Source organism: Corticium candelabrum, chromosome 11, assembly GCF_963422355.1.
Source record: "Corticium candelabrum chromosome 11, ooCorCand1.1, whole genome shotgun sequence".
Lineage (NCBI taxonomy): Eukaryota > Metazoa > Porifera > Homoscleromorpha > Homosclerophorida > Plakinidae > Corticium > Corticium candelabrum.
In genome coordinates, this window is record NC_085095.1 from 534,668 (window position 1) to 560,631 (window position 25,964).

General features: G+C 41.5%; 6 protein-coding genes across 6 annotated transcripts; 3 read left to right on the top strand and 3 right to left on the bottom strand.

Annotated features, from left to right (window-relative positions):
• The first annotated feature begins 277 nt into the window (after window positions 1-277).
• Window positions 278-7,211, top strand: LOC134186714 (calcium/calmodulin-dependent protein kinase type II subunit alpha-like). Its single transcript, XM_062654746.1, has 8 exons — window positions 278-568; window positions 1,687-1,902; window positions 1,975-2,077; window positions 4,064-4,194; window positions 4,254-4,385; window positions 4,440-4,618; window positions 4,677-4,719; window positions 6,615-7,211. Exons 1-8 carry the CDS (start codon window positions 302-304, stop codon window positions 6,948-6,950), a joined length of 1,407 nt encoding a protein of 468 aa, XP_062510730.1. The 5' UTR covers window positions 278-301; the 3' UTR covers window positions 6,951-7,211.
• A 1,322-nt stretch (window positions 7,212-8,533) lies between these two features.
• On the bottom strand, window positions 8,534-10,037 carry LOC134186946 (uncharacterized). The gene has a single exon (XM_062655046.1). The coding sequence runs from the start codon at window positions 9,994-9,996 to the stop codon at window positions 8,794-8,796; it is 1,203 nt and encodes a 400-aa protein (XP_062511030.1). The 5' UTR covers window positions 9,997-10,037; the 3' UTR covers window positions 8,534-8,793.
• A 365-nt stretch (window positions 10,038-10,402) lies between these two features.
• Window positions 10,403-14,140, bottom strand: LOC134187387 (uncharacterized). The gene is made up of 4 exons (XM_062655504.1): window positions 13,273-14,140; window positions 11,967-12,404; window positions 10,968-11,248; window positions 10,403-10,663 (listed from the first exon to the last, which is right to left on the bottom strand). Exons 1-4 carry the CDS (start codon window positions 14,111-14,113, stop codon window positions 10,643-10,645), a joined length of 1,581 nt encoding a protein of 526 aa, XP_062511488.1. The 5' UTR covers window positions 14,114-14,140; the 3' UTR covers window positions 10,403-10,642.
• Window positions 14,141-14,149: 9 nt separating this feature from the next.
• Window positions 14,150-15,411, bottom strand: LOC134187388 (iodotyrosine deiodinase-like). Its single transcript, XM_062655505.1, has one exon. It carries the CDS (start codon window positions 15,375-15,377, stop codon window positions 14,517-14,519), a length of 861 nt encoding a protein of 286 aa, XP_062511489.1. The 5' UTR covers window positions 15,378-15,411; the 3' UTR covers window positions 14,150-14,516.
• Window positions 15,412-15,536: 125 nt separating this feature from the next.
• Window positions 15,537-17,148, top strand: LOC134187389 (large ribosomal subunit protein uL23m-like). Its single transcript, XM_062655506.1, has 4 exons — window positions 15,537-15,679; window positions 15,748-15,830; window positions 16,275-16,354; window positions 16,959-17,148. Exons 1-4 carry the CDS (start codon window positions 15,570-15,572, stop codon window positions 17,082-17,084), a joined length of 399 nt encoding a protein of 132 aa, XP_062511490.1. The 5' UTR covers window positions 15,537-15,569; the 3' UTR covers window positions 17,085-17,148.
• Window positions 17,149-17,285: 137 nt separating this feature from the next.
• LOC134187386 (transcriptional enhancer factor TEF-1-like) lies at window positions 17,286-25,569 on the top strand. The gene is made up of 12 exons (XM_062655503.1): window positions 17,286-17,404; window positions 17,747-18,064; window positions 18,137-18,201; window positions 18,263-18,325; window positions 21,771-21,989; window positions 22,051-22,257; window positions 22,323-22,484; window positions 22,543-22,599; window positions 22,659-22,766; window positions 23,665-23,805; window positions 23,868-24,020; window positions 25,169-25,569. The coding sequence occupies exons 2-12, from the start codon at window positions 17,758-17,760 to the stop codon at window positions 25,280-25,282; spliced, it is 1,596 nt and encodes a 531-aa protein (XP_062511487.1). The 5' UTR covers window positions 17,286-17,404; window positions 17,747-17,757; the 3' UTR covers window positions 25,283-25,569.
• The last annotated feature ends 395 nt before the right edge of the window (window positions 25,570-25,964 follow it).

Consider the following 25,964-nt stretch of genomic DNA (forward strand, 5'->3'; position numbering starts at 1 on the left):
CGTACCATCCCAGACGCGTGCGTGAAGGTTGAATCGGCGCTACATGAGTCTGGGAGGCCGAGGCTAAGATTCGACTGCATCCATTGGCGTATCGTTGGTCCCCTCTCGAGGAGTCGACCTCCACGTGAAATCTCGCGACGACGCCACTTCGAATCTTGACACATACGATCCTCATACCTACACCACGAGATATTTAGATAGACACTGTATTATTATAACATCATCGCATGTCATGTCCAACATCCAAATCCCGTATGTTCCAACTCGATTACCTACGGGAATTTTCTAGTTTGGTCTTGAAATGGAGCTCCCATTGGATCCGAGCTCCTCATTGCCATTTGGTATCGTAGAATCGTCTATAGAGTCGTGCAGCACAGAGAGCGACGACGCGAGACGGCAAATAGATTTCTCTTCGGTCTACACAGTTGGCGAGAAGTTGGGTTCAGGAACATTCGGAAACGTCCATCGTTGCACTCATCGAGTCACTAGAGAAGAGCGTGCAGTGAAAATCATTGATCTTACGTCACTTACCCCTAACCAGAAAAAGCGTAGTATAGATGAGGCACGGGTAAGTGCGTGTGAAGACTCAGGGTTGCCGGTGGAATTTGACAAAGGGCCCAAACTGTGGCCTCAAGAGACATTATGTGTTGCTGTTTATGTATTCTCATATTTCTGTAAAGTTATCTGTTGATTTTTGTTTGTGTGTTTGTAGATGTTCGTAGCTGTATGTTGTTTGCACCAGATTTCTGTGTGTGATGCAAATAAATTTTTATTTATTAAATAATATATTTAGGGGGCCACAACGATATTTATATTAAATTGATATCAAATAATTGATATTAATATAGTGACTTAATTTGCTTTATTAGTAATTGTAGAGTACAGAATATTCGAATACATACCACTACTCTGCTACAAATGTACTAAAGCATCTTAAGCCTGGTTCACAATACACCTCACGTCTCGACGGGGCGTCTCACGTCAAAGGATGCCGTTTCCGACGCAACGTGCTGGAATAGGAAAAATCCTATCCAACACGCCGCGTCGTGTCGGAAACGGCCTCCTTTGACGCGACGCGACACGAGGTGTATTGTGAACCAACCCTAAGCCTTTCAAAAACATGATTATGTTCTCTTATCTGAGGCAGACATAAAGTGCATTAGCTTTTTTGACCCAGATGCAGACGATACACAGTCATTGCTTGCTGTGTTGTTAACATACATTATTAGATGAAACAATGCTGTCTTTGCAAAGTGTGGAGCAAGATGGTAAAGCAGCAGTGCTAACTTTGCCACTTCACTGTATATTCTTATGTCTTTGTCAAAGTTCTTGTGCAAACGGGATTTGATTCTTTAAGTGATATTTTTCAGCAAAAGTCAAGTTTTGAACATCTTGTCAAACCGATAACTCAGTATATTACCATTCCTTTTAGTCTGTAGTCTAGGGTGACAGGTGCCCCATCACCATGGAAATGGTGTCCCTGTCTCATGAAATACTCAGTTCGGAGTAGTAAATGGACCGGGTCAATTTGTGGCAACCTAAACTCATAAACCTAAGCCTAACCTTAACCCAGGATTTGTGGTTGCCACTCTGTACAGTGGGTCTATTTATTGCTTGGTCCATTTATGGCATGACAGTGATTTAGTAGTGTCGTTCAAATATTGAATTTGTCTTTCATCTCGTCAGATCTGTGAAATGTTGGATCACGAGAATGTTGTGAGACTAGACAGACTCTACCAGAATGACTCATCTCTACATTTCATTTTTGAGTTAGTCTCTGGCGGTGAGCTGTTTGATGAGATTGTATTGAGAGAGCACTATAGCGAGCAAAACGCCAGTGATTGCATGAGGCAAGTGCTGAGTGCTATTTGTCATTGCCACAAGCTTCGAGTTGTTCACAGGGTGAGAACTGCGTATAAGCAAAATTTATTGTGATGTATCTTTTGTTGTTACTGACTTCTTATGATATGTCAGGATTTGAAGCCAGAGAATATTCTTTTGGGTCACAAACCGATTGGCAGAAATGATCCTGTTGTAGTGAAAGTAGCAGACTTTGGACTGGCCTTTCAGCTACCAGGTTGGATTGTCAGTGGTGATCAATATACAGTGTGATCTATGTTCAATCTCAAATGAGCACCTTTTGATGTATTTAGGGTGCGTCTCCACTAGGACTTAAACATGTTTACAACCTGTTTAAGTTTAAACATGTTTAAGAATAATCGTGTCTCCACTAGTGTTAAACCTGTTTAACTCTAAACCTAAACAGCTTTTGCTAAACATGTTTCAGAGGTAGTTTAACGAAAGTAGTTTAGGTTTAACGGTCATGTGATATAAACGCACGTTTCACAATGATGGATGTTAGTGCTTTCATGCTGTTCTTTCTCTTTCTTTGGAGACTATTGGAAGAAGACAGAACTAGGCAATGTTAGAGAGTGCGTAGACTGATGCAGAGTGTCAGGAGACAGCCGTTTTGGCGAAGACGGAGACTTGTGTCTGTGATTGTTCTTCAGACGACTAGAAAACGATCTCCGACTGTCTGGTGCACAAGAAATGAATTCGCGTCCGGATAATTCTTTTAATAGCTCGGAATTATATCGACAAGTGGAGACGCTGTCTACTAAACATGTTTAGACTTTAAACATGTTTAACGTTAAACATGTTTAAAGAGCAGCAAGTGGAGACACAGCCTTAGTGACATAGAAATATAGACATAATCTGAATGAAATACCAAAATATAAAGCTTGCTTCCTCAGTATTGTGTGTGTGTGTGTGTGTGTGTGTGTGTGTGTGTGTTTGTGTGTGTTTGTTTGCATTTGTGTGTGTGTTTGTTTGTTTGTTTGTGTTTTTGTTTGTTTGTGCATGTGTGTGTGTGTCTCTGTGTGTGTGTGTGTGTGCATGTGTGTCACTTCCCGGATGTGGACGGTGGTTGGTGGTACCGTTGTAAGCTGTGTGGTTGCCAGCCTATTGTGAAGAATGACAGCAGCTACAGTGATTCATGAGTTGTTATCAATCTACACAAGAGTTAGTTCTTGTAGCTCAACCATCAGTTCATCGACGCAATCCTGTGTCTGGCCGTTTACAGCGTAACATTCGAAACATCTTGTTGGAAACACACCAGGAATGTTACCCTAAACCCGTGAATCTCGACACTACTGGTCGTTCCATTTGAACAGTCCATCAGTGGGTACTCGTGTTTCACCAGTGTGAGCGTATGGACTGTACATCCGGGCATTCACTATAATCTCATCTTGTCCAAGTTCTCCTGTAACAATGTCTCAACCGTTTGTCAGGGTTTGCGTTTTGAACTCACAGCAACGTTCCGAAAGCTATACTACAATCTTTGAGGTGCTCTTTATGTATCAGTACATGTCGATCTAAAGCTGCAGTGTTCTCCCCAGGATCTTTTGGCAGAGGGGGCGCTCTGCCTTATTCTAAGCAATTAAGCTTTTAGGTAAAGTAGATCATTCAGATGCCAAGACTTGAGGATCTCAAGTAAGCTTATTAAATTAATTAACTAAAAAAGCGGGTGGTATCTAATTGTGCAGAACACTAACACTTTTACACCCACGCATGCAGCCCTTAACTAACCATGCTTTCACAGCTGGTGTTCATGTGCAAGTTGGTATTTAACTGCCATTGGGCGTGGCATTGGGTAACGCTCACTTTACGTAGTATTCCCCTCTGCCTTCTAAGATTTCTGGGGAGAACACTGAGCTGGACTTGCTTTTCTGGTCGAGCTCATCAACATCAAGATTGGACAACCTGACTGTTTCTTTTTTGTCTATATATGTAAACATTGTTCAGGAGTCGTTAGCTCGTAACTGAGTAGTGTAGAAGGAAAGGAAGGTGTGTGTGTGTGTGTGTGTGTGTGTGTGTGTGTGTGTGTGTGTGTGTGTGTGTGTGTGTGTGTGTGTGTGTGTGTGTGTGTGTGTGTGTGAACACATCGACACTGTTATGTTATTATTTAATTGATGTTTGTCATTGACTATACTAATGTTGATGCAGAACTGAAGGGCTTTTGTCTTTCACATAACATCTTAATTGTGTGTTTTAATTAATATAGATGGCTATGACAATGTTTCCATGCCTATTTGTGGGACACCCTACTATATTGCTCCAGAAACTCTCAGGCATCGGCCAATAGGGACAGCAGTTGACATGTGGGCTTGTGGTGTCTTACTCTACATTTTGTTGGTATGATGTTGATGCTCCAAGACTTTTTTCTGGATAGTAATGAACCCCATCACTTTCAGGCTGGGTATCATCCAGTTTGGGCAAAGCAACAAGCTGATTTGTTTGAGAAAACAAAAGCTGGAGAGTATGAGTTCAGATCTCCGGATTGGGACAATGTGTCAGCATCAGCAAAGTCACTGGTTAGGAGTATGGTAGGTTTGTTTGACAAGTGTCTTTTTCTGTAGTAACGCAGTGCTATCTACTAGCTTACAGTGCATCCTACGGCAAGAATTACAGCCTCTGAAGCTCTTACTCATCCATGGATTTGTATGAGGCGGAATATTGCAAAGACCTTGCATAGGAAGTCTACTTTGAAAAACTTGAAAAATTTTAATGCTCTTCGTAAATTTCGCTGTGCTGTGTTGACAACAACAGTCGTGACTTCGTAATGCTGCTTAGTCTGTGTTTTGATTTGCATTTTGACATCTGAATTTGGTCTTTAGGTGGAATAGGGGCAGGACAGTGAAAGAAGACAGAGTAGTAGAGGTAAGTGGCTCAAAGAATTTGGTTGTGTGTGTGTGTGTGTGTGTGTGTGTGTGTGTGTGTGTGTGTGTGTGTGTGTGTGTGTGTGTGTGTGTGTGTGTGTGTGTGTGTGTGTGTGTGTGTGTGTGTGTGTGTGTGTGTGTGTGTGTGTGTGTGTGTGTGTGTGTGTGTGTTGCCAAAAGATGTAACTATCTACATTTCATTTACTTAATTTGCACAGGGACATACAAATTTAGTGTTTCTTGTTATGTCAGTGGTCCTCTTGTTCTCTCTTTTGATTATATTTCATCTGCTGGTTTACTTTTACAGTTAGAAACTCTAGGAGCGTTGAAATGACATTGTTTTTTCATTCTCTCAAATGTCTTATTAGATGTTTGCCAGACATACTTGGCAATGGCACTTACGAAAGCAACAAAGAATAAGTTACTATAACTGCTTAGTATGATGATGATGCCCAATGGTATATCCCCCCCCCCCCCCACTGAGTCAGTGATGACTGTTATTGTCTCTTGCTTCGTTGATGTGACAGTAAGCCAGCTTTCAAAAGACACACTTTGTTACATGTGGGACAGGTTAGACCTGAAGTTGTAAGAGTTCTAATGGTAGATAGAGCACGAGTTTTAGGCTTCTGTCGTTTTGTTTGAAAAGCACTGATCCTTGATGGTTCAAATGCTTCCAGTGACTGATGGCACTTCCTTTGCCGTAGCTCTCTGTGTTCAGTGAGGTGTTCAAAGTTATCAGGATTGATCGAACATCATTTGAGGTTGTCTTTCAGCAGTAGAGACACAACAGAACCTGCAAGCATGAAATGATGTAAGTGGATAAGGGGTGTGCAGAGCCAAACCCACTCCCTTGTTCTAGCACACTTACTGACTATTGGGTCAAACATCTTGCAACAAGTAGACGAATGAACTGGATGCAATGGCTTGCCAGCGGTAGCTATTGGATCTATACCACTGCTAAGCAAGTACGCCACCAGTACCTGCTGTAGTGCTTTCGGTATTGGTGTACTCAGTAGACACATAGGACGCAGAGACCTCTACTTCTGCCACATCAGACTCTAGCTTCTAATTACAAGTATTGTATTCTCAGACCATACACAGATCATTGCTTGGCATAGCTCATTCAGTGGCAGCCTAAACTCACCACGTCACTGAATCGTCTTTCAGCAATAGTGGCATTTCAAAGAGACAATTGTGCTAACCATTGCCCCACCACACTCTGATGAGACAGCTGCTGTTGGTTCACGACTGCCTATTTGACAGAGCATACACTCTGCTTATATCACAGCTAACCTCCATATCTGGAGGCGTCTTCACTATCCACCATCTGTGGACGTACCCAGTAGCATCCAGCTCAGCCTGGGAACTACATGTATGAAACACTTCTGTATTTATGGAGCACCAGCAAGACTTTGTGCTTTAACACGTTTTAGAAAGTCAAAAATACAGTGATGTGTGTAGGCAAGGAACTACAAAACCTTGTCTTGTACAGATAACAAGGCATGTTGGCAGAATCATGATTTTGTGCAAAAGAGTGTTTATAGGGGAGATGGCGATGACATCAAAATAAAACTGGTGATTGAGTATTGATTTGGTATTTGAGGAGAGTTTGTAACTCTGAAAGTGGAATGTTGTTTCTCAGTTTTTTTTGTAGTTAATTATTTAGAATTGAAACTATGGTAGTTTTGTACACTGTCAGTGTGTGAACATTGCATGATCAAACTACACTAACAGTATGTCTTCAATACTTTATGGTGAGATGATTTCAAAGCCTTACAACTTGTTGTTCCTTTAGAAGAGAATATTATTAATACAGTCTGGGATATGAGTTTATTGGTCTGTTGTAACTGTCAGCTTATTTTTAGTGGAATCTAAAGGTTTCATCACTTTGTGTAGACAGACCCTAATCAAGGTAATAAAATTCATGATCTAACCAAAGTACGAGAGCAGCAGGGAACAGCAGAATTTGCTATGGAAGCAAGCAGTCAGCAACAAGGAGCCATCATGGTGAATCGTCAGGACAGCAACAGCAGCAGATGCAGTGAATTACAGGTTGAAGGGACTGTTGCTTTTAACCAACCCTTTGCAGTTTTAGACACTCCAGATGCATTTCCAAGCGATGAGGTTGGACGTCTTTGCATGCCTACAGACTATGATGATAAAGACTATTTGGGTGGTGTCAATGTTTCTAAGAGGCAAAAGACTGAAGACACAGATGCTTTTAGCAATTAATACTAGGGACAGTCTAGGTGTACGTAGTAGCCCTGATGTTGGTATTGCTATATCTTAATTTGCTATTTGTACCTATGAAAAGAATCGACATAGTGGATTCTTGAAGGCGGTTGCCTAATTGAAGGGCACAAGCTTGTAGTCAATTAATGTATTAATTGCGTTGTTTTGGGAATTGGTGTAGAATGACATGATTATGTCTTGGTTGACTGTTTTGGTCAAGACAACAATGGTGAAATTAGGTCAGACTTAGCTGACAAATGATTCTGGCTTACGTTCACATGTTGGTGAGACTACTGTTTTCTCATTAAGACATTTCAAACGTAGATTTAAGCAATTTGTGTATTTAAGTTGTTTTTGGGTGCAGTTGTTGTTTATGAGTGTGAGAAGTATGTGCCCTATTTCTTTGTATTAATATTGTGTACTTCAGTCTTCGAATGGATGGTTTCTAATGAAGTCTTTGTGTTTTGCTTTTGTTTTATCTCTGTAATTTGTTGACTGCTGTTTTTGCAACAGATTGGAAATTCTTAGCCTATGTCTGTAAGCAGAGTCTGACGTTTTCTTTAAACAACAGTAGACTCTGTGAATGTTGATTACCTTTAGTGCACCATTAATGTGCTATTTCTTCTGCCAGTTGCTTAGCTTATGCAGTAATTAATAGTCTAAGTCATGTGAGGGTGTGATAGTTTGTTCATTTTTTTTTGAAGAATAAGATTTTACCTTGAAGCATCTATGTTCACCTGTTGCATTTGTTGTTGGTTGCGCATGCTCATTATAATTACAAAGCATTATCATAAACATTTACGTATACAAGTGTTTCATACAGATTCCAGCTAGCATGTTGATGGCACAAACAATAGAAATTGTACCTTGAGTTTGCTAATGAGTTTCTTTTGATTAAATGGGCATTTCACATTTCTGAAATTGAGAAATCCAAAGAATGGTTTTTCAGTTTCTTTGTATATAAATAGGTGAAACTATATTGTGATTTAGAACAGACTGGGCATGCCAGGTTTAGACACTCCAGACGGCTTTACAAGCATGAAGTTGGACATGGAAATGTTCTTTACGTGCCTATACAGATGTGATGACCACAATCAAGTGGGGGGGGGAGTGAAAGACACATTGATGGCATTTAGCATTGGGAACAGTCCAGTTGTATCATTGATATTGCTGTTGCTGTTGCTAATTCGAAACATAATTCAGCTGCATAATAACTTGAGCAGTGGAGGTTTTTGTCTTTAATAATTTTGTCAGTATGCAACATCTGCGACAAACGCTAGGTAGGTATGTACATAAATTTTCACTAGAGTGTCGCTCCTGCTTTTCGTTTTGTCAATGAAAAAATGAATTTAGTGGCTAGCTGCCAGAAGTGATTGCTTAGTTGAAGCACACAAGCTTGTAATGCATCAGTTGCCTTATTTAAGATATAGATGTTGATCAACTTGAATATTATCTGATTGGTGCTTCCAGTTGACATTGAAATCAAATGGTTGCAATCGTCATTCCCTACAGTACACTTCCTTACTATGTGAGAATGTGTAGGATGTTAGCATTCCAGACACACCCATAACCAGTTTGAACTTGTAGATTTACATACCACTGCATTGAAAATTTAGTACTGCAGATTAATTAAATGATACCACAACTTATGATCACAGCAGGGCTGTTGGTGCTCATTATGTCAGTATTGAATTTGTACTCTAGCTGTGCCATTTCTAAATTTGAGTGTCTTACCTATACATACAATACCTTTACCATACATCAATTAAGAGTAGATATGTTTTTTCAACAGTGGTGCTGAAATACAATGTAGATTATTCAATATCACACTATCTGTCCAGATTTACTTTGAACTGCTTTTGCTTCTAGTAGGCAATCGCAAATATCTGCTTCCCTTAAGGATTTCCATCTGGTCAGCTAGATTGAGTTTAGCAAATTCTTCCTTGCAAGAAATAATTGAAGAGCTTGCAGCTGACTGGCAGTAAACGCAGGAACAAGGCGACATAGCAAAGTCTGGTTTTGCAGATGCTAGAGATGATCTGTTGGTTGAAATGTCTCTTCCCAGATACCTGCTTCCCTTGAGGATTTTCACCTGGTCAGGTGCATTAAGTTTACCAGGTTTTTCCATTGAAAAGTCTGCTTTAGACTGGCATAATACATAGGAACAAGGAAGTAGGAAGAACCCTGGAGGTAAAGACGACTTCTTCTGTAGTGATTTGCTGACTTGAAGCAGTTGGTGGTTCCAAACATCCCTGTCCCTCTCAGGAGCAGGACTGTGACTAGAGAATGTCCACTTGTTGTGAAGACTGGGAGTTGAACGGCTGAATCTCTGTGATCGAGAAAACAGCTCCTGTCTTCGATCACATATTGGTGAGACTGTCTTCCTTTGAAACAATTCAAGAGTTGGATCTGAAGCAATTCTTGCATGCATCCTCTTCGTGGCTGCAGCCTTTTGTATTGGAGGAGTGAGAGCTTTAGGAGCCTTTCCTAATGAACATAACTTATGTCCTTGAGGCCTAAGATGGAATGTTCCTGATGAACTTCGGTGTTTAACTTTCTGTTTTCGTAATTTCGTTTCGTCATCTGCTTTTTCTTTCGTAGCGAAAGGCGAAAATTCCAAATAAGCCACTGGATCCTGAATTTGTTCTTCTGAAAAGACTACAGACTTTGTGAGTGTAGTTTCCACCCCTAACGCTCCACACATGTTTCCGTCCCTCCCCTGCACGTGCCAGTCGCTTAGCCTAGTTTTGCCGTCAATTCTTTGCGATAATTCGCATCCAGTCTCTAGTTGTAGACCAGCTAGGGAACAGTTCGATTTGCTGATCTTCTGCTTTTCTCCGGCACTAATGTGGACGGCATCAGCGTGTCGGCAGTTCACTAGATTTTCTTGAGCGGCGGAGATTTTCCTCAAGCTTCTGCTGTGGTCCCTGTTCAGAGATTCCAAAGTTTCCGCTAGCCGTTTAGTCTCCATTCGATTCTTAACGGTAGCAGAGTTAATTGCTGTTGCACGTTGAATTGTTGGTAGATTTTCTTGCCAGTCGGCCATACTGCTTGCCAAGCAAGAAAACCTTGAGCTATGATGGCAGTGTGCACACAGTTGCTGGAAGGTGTGTGATAGAAACCTGAACTCAAAGCGAGCGATTCAACTCGCACGTGCCGCCATTCCCTCACGTGAGGCTGTGACGTCCATTCACTTCCCTTTTGGGATTAAATGAGCAAGAACTTTTTAGCGTACGTGCATCGTTCAGATCAAAATTTTTCATCAACAGCCTTCTAAGCTAGAGGTTGCAAGTTGAGTATTCACACGTTGACAATGACGTACGTAGTCGTGTATCAGCGGCATCTCTTACACACACCCACTGCACGTACGCAATAGGTACATGACGGACACGAGATTTGAGAACTCGAGACATCCCGCGACCGGAAATCAACGTGTAGCCTGGGTGTGATAGGTACGTAACTTCAGAGCCGTGTATATATCTGGGTAACTCGAACTAACAAGTTGACAGGCGTCATAACAATTTATTAATTAAACTTTTAAAATCTGACAGTGCTTCTTTACATTAGAATCAAACTGTAAAAAAGGCAAGGGAAGGATAACCTCATTCACAGAAGAAGTTCCCTTCAAGGTCCAAGTATGCAATTGCATATTTAAGTAGAGTTCTTTACCTTATCTGAAAGCTTGAAACAGTCTAGTTGTCAGCAATAGCACCCTGAAAATAGAAGCACACTCTGAGTACTAGGGAGTGACACAGTAAACCTAACAAGAGACGAACCTAAGCCCATGCCAAAGATGGCCATGGCTTCAAGGTTACACATGAATTAAGTAATTAATTAAAGAAAGATGACCAAGCTAGTTATGCATGACTAAACTAGAGAACTAACACCCAAAATCCCATCTAAAACTGAACTATATTGCCCAAATACTGCAACTATCTTCCATCTCTGATTACAGTTAGGAAGAAAGATAAAGAGTGTTGTAATATCTGTAAGTATCTACTATTACAATATACTTACCCAGCCACCACTAGTTCTGATGTAGTCCGAGGCATACTCTTCCACTGCCTGAGAAGTGTATTGCTCAATCATTGATACTAATTCCTGAGGCACTCCAGTTACCAACTGCCGACCAAACACAAGCAATTTCATGACACCAGCCTTTGTCATCTTTCCTCCTTCAACTAGAGCTCCCACTACATTGGAGAACCTTGGATACTGCAAAGCAGCACTGATGTCCAGTTTCTTAACTGCATCGATTAACTGATCTCGGAACTGTTCTTCAATATGGCACCCAATCTCTACACAACAACATCTATTACTTGAGTTAGGAAACACCATTAGTACCAGACTTCTTAGAAAATTTTGACAATCAAGTGTTTTTATATGTTGGTATTGTCCACCCAGCAATGAGAATGATGCAGTAAATAATAAAGTTGTTCATCCTATCTCAAATGATACTAGAAAATTGTTCTACAAGTCCGACCCAACTTCATATCTACCATACTGGCATGCATATATAAATTACACACATCCCAGAAACACTGGACTGATGTCATGTGAACAAATGGTTGCAGTGATGCATTACCTAGCAACAGCAGGGAAGTATTTTTGGGGAGAACATAATGTTACTAAACAATACAAGAAGTACAACCTATCAGTGAATACAAAGCACATGAATTATTGCACTGCCTTAGTTTTCTACCCGACTAAGTCAGTACCAAATTAGATGCAGATAATATAGCAAGGAGACCAAGTCATTATTAGTGGTTGACTCTGGTATATTAGTGAATCAATCTCACAACTATCACCATGAGAAGTTCTGGGCCAGAAGATACTAGTAAGTGTGACAAATTATGCAGCACTGAAAAATACTCTAGTGTAACCGGAGAGTCGGAGAGTTCATATTCAACAAACAAAGTCAAGTCATTCAGTTACATGCTTGCCGCATTTTGATAACCATAGCATGATGCTGCAGCCCTTACATGATAAACACGAAAACAAAGACCATTTAGTTACCTTCCAATTTATCAACAACTCTTTCTCTGTCTTCTTCTAGCTCCTCTTGGTTTGGTGGGCCTGAGTCTGCTATTATCTCTTGTGAAAATTCCTCATGCCCATCATCTTCACTTGCCTCGTCATCAGTTGAAGATCCACTAACGTAAACACCAGACCATCTACCAGTGTTTATTGCCTTGTGATAGCTAGCTTTTCTTTGAAACATCGACTCTTCAAAATCTGTTTGTTGCTGTGCAACAGGTACAATAGCTGATTCCTTCTTTCCAGTAAACCAAGCTGACAACCGCTGCATCATTCCTGGTTTCTTTTTGCGTACACCAACTGAGTCTTGAGATGACTGTGAACCTGTTATTTCTTCTTCTTCACCCCCTTCAATATCATGTCCATATCTTGTTTCTAGATTATCGTTTTGTAGATCAGACCAATTAGCTCTCTCTCCTGCAGAATCAAACATATGAGGGTTTGTACAATCGGTGCATCACATACATGTTACATGTCTAAAGAGATATGAACGTTGGCAATTGTGAGCGACAATTCACAAGTTAATTAATAAAGCAGTCTGTCTGCCTGCCTACTCATCTCTCTGTCTCAACACATGTAATGTGGTCACTTTGCTGTAACAGTGTGGAAAATAGGGAATTATTTTGGCTTGGACAGAGTGAGCCTAGGTAGGACATGCTTGTATGGTGTTACATGAACTAAGTGCCTCCCTACTGCAGCCATTTGCATGTAATTTTAATAATCAACTTCCAAGGGAGAAATGGTGTTAAAGGCAGCTGAGGTTTTTTCTGGATAAAGCATGCTAGGAGGCACCTAAGTTCATGAAATTAACAGTTACACCATTAGAAAGGCCATCACGTGCTAAGAGACAAGGTTTACACTATCATATGCCTATGGGTGGATGTTTTATCCAAACACGTCCCAACACTGGTGAAGTATTTGGTCGTACAAACAACATATTGGTGGAACATTGTCCTATGTCCTACCGTTATTTTCCACACTGCTGTAAGGACAGGATTTTGGGTATCACATCAGTGCAGTACCACAAGCAGTTACCTCAATGTGTTTAAATTGTAACCATGACAACATTGAACAATCTAGCATTGAAATTAGTAAGCTGTCTCTAAACCTGTACAAACTATTGACTATTGCCAATCTAAAGGAAGGACAATCTAATGAAAACACAGAAATTGATATACAATATTATAAACAACTGTAACACAATAAAAAAAACGACAAATAGGACACTCATTAGACCAGTGACAGAAAGTGTACCAAGTGAACAGACTTCAAGTGTGACATATACCTCCATCTTGTGATGGTTGTCTGACAAGGCTTTTGCGAATCTTTTTCAAGCTTTTTCTAAATCTGAACTTTCGTTTCTTTTTATTTTTGTCTCCATCATGCTCACGCAAGTGAACAGCAGCATCAATACAACCTGCACCTACAGTAGTAGTGTCCACAGCAGTAGTGTCCATAGCAGTGTCATCAGCAGTCCCCATGATGGCTGTTTCTCTCAAAGCAGAAGGCCTGTCTTCAGATCGCCTACTAGATGCCAATGATATTCTCTCTGGGTCATAACGAAAGATAAGAGATGGAACACGTTCAAGCGAGTTGTTGAGTCCAGCAGGCCGCTGGACTAGTCGAGGAGTTCGAGGTGTGGAGGGAATGGCAAGTGCATCATTGGCACTACTTTGAAAAACGTTCATACGAATTGACTCGTGAGCAGACGTTACAGCCTCTTGAGAGCTCTCTACTTCAGATGACACCACAGTTATTTCATCTAGTAAATCGGTGATCGAGCCATCTTCGACAAGAGAACTGCTGGCGCCATTTTTGAAATCATACTGCTCTTCATCGTCTCTACTTCTATTTTCCGTTCTTAGAGAACCAATAAAATCATCCGCAGATCTTGAGTTGTCGTCTTTATGTCTATCGCTGTCTGTAGGTCTGCTGGTTACAGTTGCGCTTCTCGCGATCGACCAAGAACGTCGTAAAAATTGCCTTACTACATCGTCAGATGATTCACAGTCACCGCCAGATGTATCCACTTCTAGTCTGATTTTCGTCTTGCTGCTTCTAGAGCGTTTCGAGTCGCTCCTTCGATATTTCGGGCGGTCGCCTCTCTTACGCCCACCATCTGCCATCTAGTTCTCGGTGAATATCAATAAATTCTCTGATGTAGTCGACAAACAACCAACGAAACTGATTCAATAGACGTCGCTTATATAGGTCGCAATGGGAATTGCATAAAATGAGTGTGCTATAGCTCTATATGTAGCTGTACCTGTTTCGCACGCGCTAGATCTAGGTTCACTCACTGATGCAATGTGTCAGTTAGTCACAACTCAGTAATAGCGCCACCTAATACTTGCATGTTACCAGCTGAATCATGCAAATGCAGGAAGAAAAGAATATACAACTAGCTAAGCAACATCAAACACTAATGCAAAGTGTCCTAGAAAACAGAGAAGCAGCCTGGTGATATCAAAACCGTGTATTACCAACTATTGTAGCACATGCACACCTCAAATGTTAATTAAGCAATAATTATTTCCAAATCATGATTTGTTCCAGTGGCTTCCTCTGAAAGTCGGGAACAGTAGCATCTTTGGCAGGATAACCGACTGGCAGTAACAGCAGTAGCTTCTCATTAACAGGACGACCCAGTAGTTCTTTGAGAGCCTGGCCTGCATTAAGTGGTGTATGCGTTACAGTCACTAAGCCAGAATAGTGAATGGCTGCCAACAGAAAACCACAAGCAATGCTGCAACTGATTTCATGGTAGTAGTGCACAAGACGTTCTCCATTTGGACCAATACCATATGTTTGCTTAAAAACTAATATTAAATAAGGAGCCGTTTCCAGGTATGGTTTCGCCCATGTGGTCTTGATAGGCCTCAGGTCTTCTACCCATTGTGTGCCCATTCTTCTTGAATAGTTTATTTCTTCTTCTTTTTCAACAATTTCTCTGATCTTCATTTTGTAGGTTTTATCTTTTACAACTACAAAAGTCCAAGGCTGCTTGTGTGCTCCACTTGGTGATGTTCCTGCTGTTCGTATAAGTTCCTCTATAATCTCGGGTTGGACATTCTCTTCACTGAAGAATCGAACAGAACGGCGCTTGTTCATTAGAGTGAAAAAATCTTTCGACTTTGCTTTCATTTCGGCTTCACTAATACGGTTATGAACAAATGGGATATGCTCCACATCCATTACATCATTGTCTACTTCTTCCTCACACATGTCCACATCAGTGTTTGTTTCGTCTTTCTCACTTGGAGTTTCAGCATTCTTTGTTTTTTGAAACAGTACGTAGACAAGTAGTAACACAAGTAACGCCACTCCTACTCCACTATAAAACAGTCTACCAGTTGACATGAGCCATTGGACAAGTTGAACGACGACCATTTGGTTGTCCTCGCCTTGGGCACAGGCAGAGCCGTTTAACAGACTTGGCAAATGCTTTTTACTGCTACGGCCTTTGTTCACGCCTAATACACACAGACACACACAAGATACAAGTAAACGACAGTTTCGTACACGTCAGAGGCGCGGCGTGCTACAATTGTCCCGGATTAGACGTTAGTAGCCCGGAAAAGAATGGCTGGTAAACTCGGTCGTCGATTGTTTCTTCCAAGCTGGTACATCAAACTAGTTCGGCCTGGCGTTGATCTGCCAGATAATGAAGTCATGTTTCACGTGCCACTAAAGTGAACTGCGTTGAGCTACAATTGTGGAGACAATAAATTGAGTGTGTTTGTTTGTTGTGTATTCGTAGGATGACAAAATTAGACATAAGAAACTACCTTGAAAAGATATATGACATCAGAGTGGCTAAAGTAAATACAAGAATTCAACTAGGTTTGTAGTTGCTTTTGCTTTCTATTCTGTTTGCCTGCCAGTCTGTTGTCTATCTATAGCAATTAATTAAATAATTTTTTACTAGTCTACATGCGTAGTGCATAGTCGTGGGTTTGTAACAAAGTAGTCTTGATGCATATCGTAGTCGTTTTTACTACTGTAAAACTATAAACATATTAGCAAGATCCTTCTATTGCTTGGCCATCTTTGGACACACTATCTGTGCAGTATGTATGTATTTTGGTTGGGACGATCAAGAAGCACCACTGGAATTTTGTGTCTGCAATCAAACATTTATTTATCCTAACACAAAAGATATGTGTAACGAAGTTGATTCTCTATGGTGCCTGCATTATCTAGATAGACATCTGTATGTTTGTTTCTTTTAATTGTTAGTAGTAGCTGCAGTTGCTATTTAACTTATGAGTTACTCTTGATTGGTAGGAAAGACAAGGACAATTGTCACAAAGGGTGTACCTCAGAAGAAGAAACGACCCGATGTTAAAGTTGCTTATATCACTCTTGTAAGATTGTTGTGTTATTGTTCATTGACTAAACTATTTGAAATATAGACTTTTGTGTAGGTTGGTTGAACTTTGATTAATTAACAACAAAACTTTTCAGAGAGTTTACTATAAATTGTTTAATAATTATTTTGTTTGGATAGGTTTTTTAGTTACTTTTGTAATGCATGAATCCAGGGTGACACTGAGTTGTTTATCAAGAGATAGCTAGATACAGTAGAGTAGTAGTAGTAAATGGGTGTGGATTGGTACATTGTGTGTCTAGGGCGTTCATATGTATGCAATGGGCAAATACCTAAATGCAAAGTAATCGCATAAAATGATAGCCAATGGAATGGAGGCTATTTTACATGTGACTGCAAGCATGCTGTTGGATGTTTAATTAATGCCACTATAGCTAAACTGTTATGGACTGAAAGAGACTCATTTTGTGAGATTGCCTCTGGTATAGTTGTATGTGATGTAGAGCTGACAAATGCATGATACGCAGTTTGTGTAGTTTTATACACAACAACAAGCAGTAAGTATGTAATTGATTTCGCACAAGTGTGTAGTAGGAACAGACCATATTGTCATGTACTGGCAACCAGATTTTATTTTATAGGCAGATGGGACATTTCGTTTTCCTAACTTGTTTAGCAAGGAAGGTCACAAAGATGAAAAGGAAGTGGCATCAACAAAGGGAGAACATGACAGTAAAGAATCGACTGTTGCTACTCCAGTTTGGTAAATACAGTAAATGGCAGTTGTATGTACATGTACCTTACAAATACAATGAATGATGTAATTAATTAGCGAACACTCTGGGTGCACAGTGTACCATAATTGCATGTGGTTGCCACGCAGCAAGGTTGATGTTACAAGTTTAGATTGATACAATTATAGATCGTGTTGCGATTGGTGCCTCGGGTGCTGACGTCATTCAGGTTGTGTCTGCGGCGTGCTAAAGTCGCAAACCCACGCGCGGCATACCGATCCGCCTTTTTGGCATTCCTTTGTTCTCCGCTCATAGCAGACGTTCCACGCGGTTCATCTGTCTTTGGATTTGAGGTGAGACTCTTCTTGTGTCTTTTCGAGCAGCGGTGAGGTGTGCGTCAGTTCTGGGCGGGATTTGTAGCATCTGGCTGTCACCTTCGCGGGGCCCTGTACAAAATTTCGCGACGGATATTTCGCATTCTTTCCGGCCATTCCATGCACTTCACGCAAGACAAGCGTTGCTGGCGTTGTTGTACGGCCCACGCCGGTTTCTGGTTCCTGTGTCAATGAGTGTTGGGATGTGGCCTCACTTTGCGAGCCCCCAAGATGGGGTAAAGCTTGCACTTGCAACATAGTTGTAATGTTTTACACGAGCGCCCCACCCAAGACCTACAAAACGATTATCCTGATCTGCAGGCTGCCCTATAATGTCGAGTGCACCAGTGTGGGACTCATCTCAGAAACCAGTTCAAACTTGGGACCAACAGCAAGCTCGAGCCAGCCCGTCGTCATCATCTGGCGCCGCTGCTGCGGCTGACTCAGCCAACGGACCAGCTAACCAGCAGCAAAAGTCTCCGCCTGCTGAAGATGACAGCCCTCCAGGGGCTGGCGACGATGCCTCAGCGGAAGGAGTTTGGGCGGCTGACATCGAGCAGGCGTTCCAAGAGGCGCTCGCTATCTATCCACCATGTGGACGTCGTAAGATCATTCTCTCTGATGAGGGCAAAATGTATGGTAAGTTGTAGTGCTACCGCCGGAAGGTGTTAAGAACTAGTCAATAATCTAATTTACCTCTTCACTTTGAAGGAAGAAATGAGCTCATAGCTCGGTATATCAAATTGCGCACTGGGAAGTGTAGAACAAGGAAGCAAGTATAGTTTGTAATTAGGACTCAAACTGTCTGTAGTTTTTGTGTATTCTCTTTGTGTGTAGGTCTCTAGTCATATACAAGTGTTAGCCAGGAAGAAATCGAGAGAAATACAAACCAAGATCAAGGTATAGTTCGCCAAGTCATCTTTGCGCGTGCGTGCGTGCGTGCGTGCGTGCGTGCGTGCGTGCGTGTGTGTGTGTGTGTGTGTGTGTGTGTGTGTGTGTGCTTACAACTGTTGTAGCAAATGACTAGCTCATTCACGTTCACACCAGTATATAATGGAATCCAGTTGGAAGGCAGCGTTTTAGCTGACCACATTGTGTTGGCTAGAGCTGATGCTTGTTAGGTGTTTTAGGTTGATTTCATTTGTTTTAAGGTTTGATTGATTATATGAGATTTATTACAATAGTGTAGTGTCTTAAGACCCCATTTAGAGTGCAATTTAGCACTACCACATTGGTTTAGTCTAGAAGGTTCATACCAGTGACTTGCTGCTGATTGATATCGTTATGTGTGATGATAACAAAAGGTTACATGTAGTTGTAATGATAGGTTATCTAACCACCTGGAGGTGGTTTTGGTAATTTGTAAGGCCAATGGTGTGATGGTAGCAAGCACAGACTGGGTGTAAATGTAGCATTTAGCATGCCAACAGCAACCAATGCTTTTAGTTGGGGATCATCTCCACTTGTCAGGTTTTTATCTGAGATCTCAACATTGTTATCAGGGTCTTCCTTACACCATACCCCTGTGCCACTGTGTCAAAGATGCTTGAGTGAGAGCGTCAGATGACACGTTTAGAGTGCACAGCAATAGTGAGAGATGAGACACTAGTGCCTTTTGGTGGTTGGAGATGTCAAAGAAATCACACACACACACACACACACACACACACACACACACACACACACACACACACACACACACTCTCTCTCTCTCTCTCTCTCTCCTTGCTCTCTGCAACATCTTACCCTGTCTGTGAGACTGCCTGATTTTATCTTTTTGCGTATTGTCCTGATCAGTTAAAGAGACTTTCGGAGATTTGCGTTAACGCAACATTTCAGAGACCCACGCTAACATACATTTGCAGCAAAAAGCAATGGCTGCATGCATTGATGAAAGTGACAAGAACTGCAACGCGAAGTTACAGTTGAGTCCAGTTCTTATGACAGGGCCCCCCTCGGTGTGTGGTAAAAACAGCTGTTCATATGTGGTCTGTCACACATGAACACAACTAAAAGGATAAAGAGGCGAGCAGTATTGCCGTCCCGATCTGTTTTGCTGTCCACCGAGCTTCACTGACTGCTGTTGATGTCATGTGATGTTACACGTGATGGCGAGAAAACCCTCTTGGGCGTCACGTTAGAAAAGCGTTGCCCGCTTGATAAGTATGAGTAAGTTGTGCGTAAGTGTTTCGGCTACTGAACCAAACAGCACGCTTTGCAAACTGCGATCTACGGTAGATGTTTGAGAAGTTGGGGCCCCGATTGAAAAAGTTACAAACTTGTCCGATAGAATTTATCATTTAATCAGTTAAAAGCGTACTTAAGCATATCTCATTCTGCAAATGTGTCAAATGTCTCAATTTGATTGTTGGTAACCAACAATCAAAGGTGTATGCTGGGCGCAATTAACTAGTGCATGTGGCCGAAATGTTCCTTTAATTAAAAAGAAAGAACAAGGCGAAGGCACTAAAATATTAGGGTCCATATTCGTGCAACATTACCGTGGTATACCATCACGTTACCATGATATATCATCATATACCATCACGTGACCTTTAACCCCAGGGGTGTCCAGGTCTTTAGTCACCAGGAGTCACGCAAGCTTTGGGTTGTCTGGAGTCATGCCCTCTTACGGTCTTTATATCCAAAACCTTATAGATATAGATATATCATATCTCAATTAAATTAAACTGTTGTTTCACAACACTGATGCCAACCGTCCACCAAAGTTTAAACGAGAACTCTCACCAAATACTAAAACTTGTTGAAAAAAAGATGCAAGGCTTGGTATCTTCCTGCAGGAAACCTACGGTCCAGACAGCCACAGAAGCAGAGAATCAGCAACGAGTTGTTCAGACGATTCCCCGTATGTACACAAAGTCTTACTCTCACGAAGTAACTACTTTAGGTTTAACCATACCAAGTGCTCCTAACGCACCCAAAATTCAGCGAGACATGATCTATGAACTATCCAAGAAGGGTCTCCTTCTGAGGTTGTATTGTCACAGTCGATACTTGCGTGATAGCTTTGGGGTCTCAGTTTGCTTTAGTCAATAAATCACAACTTGACACCATATGTCTCACAATCCTTACCTTGAAATGTGCACAGGTATTGGTATTTCTTGCTAACCAACAATCAGAGTTACACTCGTGCCACGTACAGGTACTAAACACGCCTATGCAGGTAATTTCAATGCTTTATTTCTTTGTTACGGTAAACTTCTGCAGTAAACGGTTGCAATCGGTTGTGTCATGAAGTGACAGCTTTCATCTGAGAGATAGTTGATTTTGGTGAGAGTTTCCCTTTAATCGGTTGGCAGTTTTCAACTACTCACACACACAGAATCTGACGCATGTCAGAGCTATGTACACACATGCGTTGACCTTGTGGAGTTTCCAGACAGCACACACAGAGACAGTGTGGAACTATAATCTTCTGTATGATCATTACTCATCTGAAGATTTTAATAGCAATCATGCCCAACAGGTCAGGGGCCGGGACCAGGGCCAGGCCACATTTGGCCATCCCTGTAAACCACTTGAGCTAAACTACCTCTGAATAGGTCTAACAAAAGCTGATTTAAACAGGTTTAACCCTAGTGGAGACACACTAAAATCTGTTCCAGATTTAAAGTCAGTTGTGCAAAAGTGGGCTGCTGACGCCTAACCTTAGAATGGACTGAGGTCATACCCGTATCATTGGAAAGCTCTATGTCTGCTTTATTCAATTACAGAGCCTCTAGGGTGTAGGATGCATTACACAAGAGATAGCAGAGATATGTGATGCTTCTGGTAAAATAGTGAGATAGACGGTGGAGTCTTGTAATCATGTACTGTTCTGATTGCATACCTTCTCTAATTAGATTGGTATGTTGCCCTAAATAGTAACTAGAAACAGTTTGAGAATGTAATCGACACCCTAGGTACAGCCATCACTCTCTATCGCTTTGTACAGCACTGTCGGCTTTGTTTTGCGTAGTTTACTGGCAAGGTATTCAGACAGCGGTCAGTGGTAATGGGACAGGGTAAGTGATTGCTACAACAATAGGGCATCTGGTACATTTTAGGATGTTAGGTATTCTAAGCCACTCCCCAAAGCCCCAAAGCCGCAACTGACTTTAATTCTGGAAGGGACTTTAAGTCTTAAACATGTGTTGGCTTATACAACTTTAAAACATGTTTAGGCGCTATGGACATGTGCCCGTAAGAGCTTAGTTTTGTAGTTGGGTGTTATAGTCTTGTGTGGACATCCCCTCTCTGTTTGACTTCTAGTGGGGGAGAAAGTGGTCTTGTTTGATGTGTATGTTTGAGCGAAGGCGGCTACTACTGCATTGTGTTTATCTAGGACCAAGCCGTCAAGGAGCAGGCATTACAAGGACTGGCATCGATGTCGTCGGCTCAGATTGTGTCTGCATCTGCCATTCACGGCAAGATGAGAATGCCGTTTGGAATGACTCCATTGTCTGGCATGGGATTGTCCGGAATGTATGGCGAACACGGGGTTCCCCAATCGAGCCCCAGTTATCTTAAACAGGAAATGAATCCACTGATGTCTCCTCAGGCCGTAAGACAGATCGATTGTGTGAGTACCATATCTTACATTAATTCATTGTCTGTGTGGCTAGATGTGGGGACATCCCGCACTTGGTCAACCTATGCCGCATTCCATGATGGGATTCAGTCAACCTAATCTAATGGCAGGTCCATTAGTTGTATCCTCGGTTGGAAACGCCGGCTCTATAGCCATGATGCCTCCAATGACTGGGTTGGCTGGTGGAACCCCTGTTGGTCACATGGGCAGTAATTCTCCACGAAGTGGATCACCAGTGCAGGTATGGTATACTGCTGTTTAGTTTTGTATTGGATAAGCTGGTGGAGTTTTGATGGCTGTGTATAGCGTGGATCACAGTTTTCGCGTGGGAATTCACCGGGAGACGCGATGAATGCAGTGTCCAAATCGACGGTGTCGTCGGACTGGAACGGCTGCTCTCTGGCCGCTCCTAAACTTAAACTGATTGAATATGATGCGTTTGTAGAAACACCGAGCGACGATCCACGGGTGAGCAGTAGGTTGTTTGGTTGTTGTCAGTGAGTGACTGATAAGAATTTGTGAACAGGCACAGAAGCATTCGTTTATTCATCTGGAACCGTCAGACAGTTCAGCTGTGGAAGGGGTTAGTAGAGGGTACATGTTTCTCTCTGTCTATCTTTTGTATAGACCAAGATTTGTTAGGTTGTCACAATGGTGGATTTTGATGACAAGTTTCCAGACCACAAGGGCGGTTTGAAGGATCTATATGATCGAGGACCAGCAGGCGCATTTTTTCTTGTCAAGTTTTGGGTAAGTAGCATTTCAGTTATTTGAATTTATACGACACACTGAAAAAATTATTAGGTTGGAATAAACATTTGAGAAGAAAGATGGGCAGGCGGGTAGGCGGGTGGATGGGCGGTGCTTTTGCTTTTTATGATGTGACGTGTGTGCACTTGTGCGGACACCCATTCATAGCACACACTGCAAACTAATGCTAAAACAGCTAAAGCTTTATAGTAATTCAACACAAGTCTTAGTGCCAACAAACGTTGAAACGTCATCGTCCAATTCTGCGTCTTGTTTGGCGGCAGTGGCAGTGGTGCTAGTTCTCACGTTGATGACATGGTCTGCCTGATCACTGTATCCCACCTCCTCCAATACATCATGAAGTTGCAGTCTCACAAACGTGAAGAACCTTCCCATCTTTGAAAACGCATGTTCCCTTGCTTACGGAAATGCAGAGGGCAAGAGAAGACACCATGCTACCAGACAAGCGTATGTGCAAATAAAACCGGGTGGACCTCCAAACACGGGTGGGCGGGTTACCCAACCCAACAATTTTTTGGGTGTGGCCATATTTGAAATATCAAAAATGAACAAGAAATTAGCTAAACAGGTTGTGTAGTGTGTTTCACTGACACTGGCATCAGTAGTTGCATGCATTTGGTATTGATAGTGAGGGGAGTTAGACTTCAGGTGAGACAGGCTCCAGGGGAGCTTGCCCTTTAGGGGAAGTTTCTGCCCTAAGGAAATTATGCTTTACAGGGTATTGCAATGCTAACATTTGCTAATGTGGGTACTAAAGGCAAGTCAGTAGGATTTCATGACCATTCGAATGCTTTCAATTTCAGACTTAGTTTCTCCGTGCTCTTTAGAGTGGAAGTTGTCCATTAATTAATGTATAATTTAATTGTGTGTTGTGCAGGCTGATGTTGATACAAACATTCCTGAAGATGCTAATGCTTTTTATGGTGTGACAAGTCGATTCGAGTCTCGCGATAACATCACAATTCAATGTTCAACCAAAGTTTGCTCTTTTGGTCAACAAGTAGTTGAGAAAGTCGAGGTAACGTTTTCGTATGTTTACTTGAACGTGTTTTCATTACATTGTATGCGTTTGTTTGATAGGCTGGACACAGCACATTTGAAGACGGCCGGTTTGTTTTTCGTATTGATCGTTCTCCGATGTGTGAATACATGATCAGTTTCATTCACAAACTGCAACGTCTTCCTGAAAAATACATGATGAATAGTGTGCTGGAGAACTTTACAGTTTTACAGGTAAATGTTGTTCGTAGTTACTGTAAATCAGTAAATGTTTGTAACTACAAATGTTTGTAAACTGCCGTAAACTCTTAAATGTTCTGTAAGCTTCCCTCGTATGTCTTAAACGTGTGTTGAAGGGACAATGCTTGATCGACATTCGGTAGGTCTGCCAACATACCTACTTCATACTGCCAATTTGTTGACTGGATGCTACCCTGAGCCAAGAAAGCTGTTTCTGCCCAACCCAAACAATGAAAACGATTGTTTAGACTATTGTATGCGCATCTGCATGGATAGTTGGGCTACAAAAGTTGGTAAACAATAACAAAATTTGCAAAATAAAGCAGATTTCAATAATTTACTTGTTTTTACAGTAATTTGATACCAAAGTAGTGATTTCTTGGAATTGGCTTTTCCATTGTGGTAAATCAAAGCAAGTACACGTTGGTTAATATTGTTTATAGCTTCTCTATACTTAATGAACCCATCTAGGAATTCTTTTATTATAGTTGATTTCTTAGTCAGCAGCCTGCATCTATTGTCATTGTTATGTGGAGGCCGACTTGCGTATAGTTTGTGCAACGGTTGAGAACTCTAAGGCTAGCTGCAGAGGCGCAGGAATGGCATCCAGGTTGGAGGGGGGCAACCTCAATGGCTTAACCTCAATGCGTGGTAACGGCATTGTTCCACATCAGCCATTTTGGAAGTTCTTGTAATATCATTTGCACAAGTGTAGCTCTGTGTACCCAGGACGTCCGTGCACAAGTGTTGCTTTTGCACTGGTGTCTATTGGCTCCTCGGTTTCTTCCACTTGTAGATCGTTTTCACAATGACCTATTTATCTATAGTGATCATAGACTGCATTCCCTCTCCCCCGTGGTTCCTAGACCTATTAGCTGTAAAGCATTATGTCTTACACGTTATAGCTCTCTGATGTGTATGCATCATATGTCAATTTCTGTAATCAACTAAAAACAAAAATTGAAAAATTGTGTTGCCTTGCTATAAATTTAATGGTTTGTTGAGCTTGTATAGGTAGATATGTGTACATAGTGCTTATCTGAATTCCATATGTGATTTTGAAATTCTAGTCATCTGGTGTGGTTGTGCGATTGTTTAGCCAGTGATATGATCGACATGTTTAGTGTGGGTCTGTTTACTAGGTTATAACAAACAGAGACACCCAGGAGACGCTGCTATGTATGGCTTGTATGTTCGAAGTGTCGGCGACAGACGAAGGTGTGAGGCACAAAGTGTTTAGGCTACTCGGAGAGTAACACTTTGGTCGTGGTTAGCTGTAATGTTAAGATTGTAACATATATTAGTAGCCTCAATTTTATTGTAGTTAATTAGTGTTGACACCGATGGAATGCATTGCCGTGCTGTAAGGTCGTTTATTTCTACTGTGGCGTGTAGACTGCAGTAGGTTATCCCCACAAGCAATGTAGTTGTAAATCTCTCTCATGTATTGGTTTTTAGTGAGCTTTTTGAACTGGTATTGCCAGGAGGCTGTCAGGTATCTTAGTCAATGGAAGGATGTTGAAATAAACAATATTCATGAAAACCTGTGTACTGTTTCGTGAAGTTAGTTGAAGTGAGGGTGGAAGGCGAGAGCAGCAGGCAAGTATAGTTCCCTAGGCGAGAAACGCTATGGTACCTGAACAAGTAACACACGCAGTCCGGTCACGTGATGTACGGCCACACTACATTACATACGGGTGTACACCGACTCGACGACACCGCCTCCTGTGTAACACGTGACTAAATAATATTGTATGTCATAACGGTATTCTTTGCCTTTTTTATTGCTATTGTTATTATTATTGTTGTTGGTATTCTTGTTGTCGCACACAGAAATCTAATGCAAGTACATGTAGAGTGTAATTCTAGTGATCATGAGTTGATGTCTTTTGTAAGATCCTTATTTAATTTTTATGACGGACCGTTGTATTTCTTTGT

Coding starts and splice junctions, on each gene's coding strand:
- LOC134186714 (XM_062654746.1), top strand. CDS start 302: ATGGAGCTCCCATTGGATCCGAGCTCCTCATTGCCATTTGGTATCGTA. Junction 569..1,686: donor GTAGTATAGATGAGGCACGG/GTAAGTGCGTGT, acceptor TCATCTCGTCAG/ATCTGTGAAATGTTGGATCA. Junction 1,903..1,974: donor AGCTTCGAGTTGTTCACAGG/GTGAGAACTGCG, acceptor ATGATATGTCAG/GATTTGAAGCCAGAGAATAT.
- LOC134187388 (XM_062655505.1), bottom strand. CDS start 15,377: ATGGTCGTCGTTCAACTTGTCCAATGGCTCATGTCAACTGGTAGACTG.
- LOC134186946 (XM_062655046.1), bottom strand. CDS start 9,996: ATGGCCGACTGGCAAGAAAATCTACCAACAATTCAACGTGCAACAGCA.
- LOC134187386 (XM_062655503.1), top strand. CDS start 17,758: ATGTCGAGTGCACCAGTGTGGGACTCATCTCAGAAACCAGTTCAAACT. Junction 18,202..18,262: donor AGTGTAGAACAAGGAAGCAA/GTATAGTTTGTA, acceptor CTTTGTGTGTAG/GTCTCTAGTCATATACAAGT. Junction 22,767..23,664: donor TTTTTCTTGTCAAGTTTTGG/GTAAGTAGCATT, acceptor TGTGTTGTGCAG/GCTGATGTTGATACAAACAT.
- LOC134187387 (XM_062655504.1), bottom strand. CDS start 14,113: ATGGCAGATGGTGGGCGTAAGAGAGGCGACCGCCCGAAATATCGAAGG. Junction 12,405..13,272: donor ACAACCATCACAAGATGGAG/GTATATGTCACA, acceptor TTGATTCTGCAG/GAGAGAGAGCTAATTGGTCT. Junction 11,249..11,966: donor AGTTGTTGATAAATTGGAAG/GTAACTAAATGG, acceptor GTTGTTGTGTAG/AGATTGGGTGCCATATTGAA.
- LOC134187389 (XM_062655506.1), top strand. CDS start 15,570: ATGGCTGGTAAACTCGGTCGTCGATTGTTTCTTCCAAGCTGGTACATC. Junction 15,831..16,274: donor AAATACAAGAATTCAACTAG/GTTTGTAGTTGC, acceptor CTTGATTGGTAG/GAAAGACAAGGACAATTGTC. Junction 16,355..16,958: donor AAGTTGCTTATATCACTCTT/GTAAGATTGTTG, acceptor TTTATTTTATAG/GCAGATGGGACATTTCGTTT.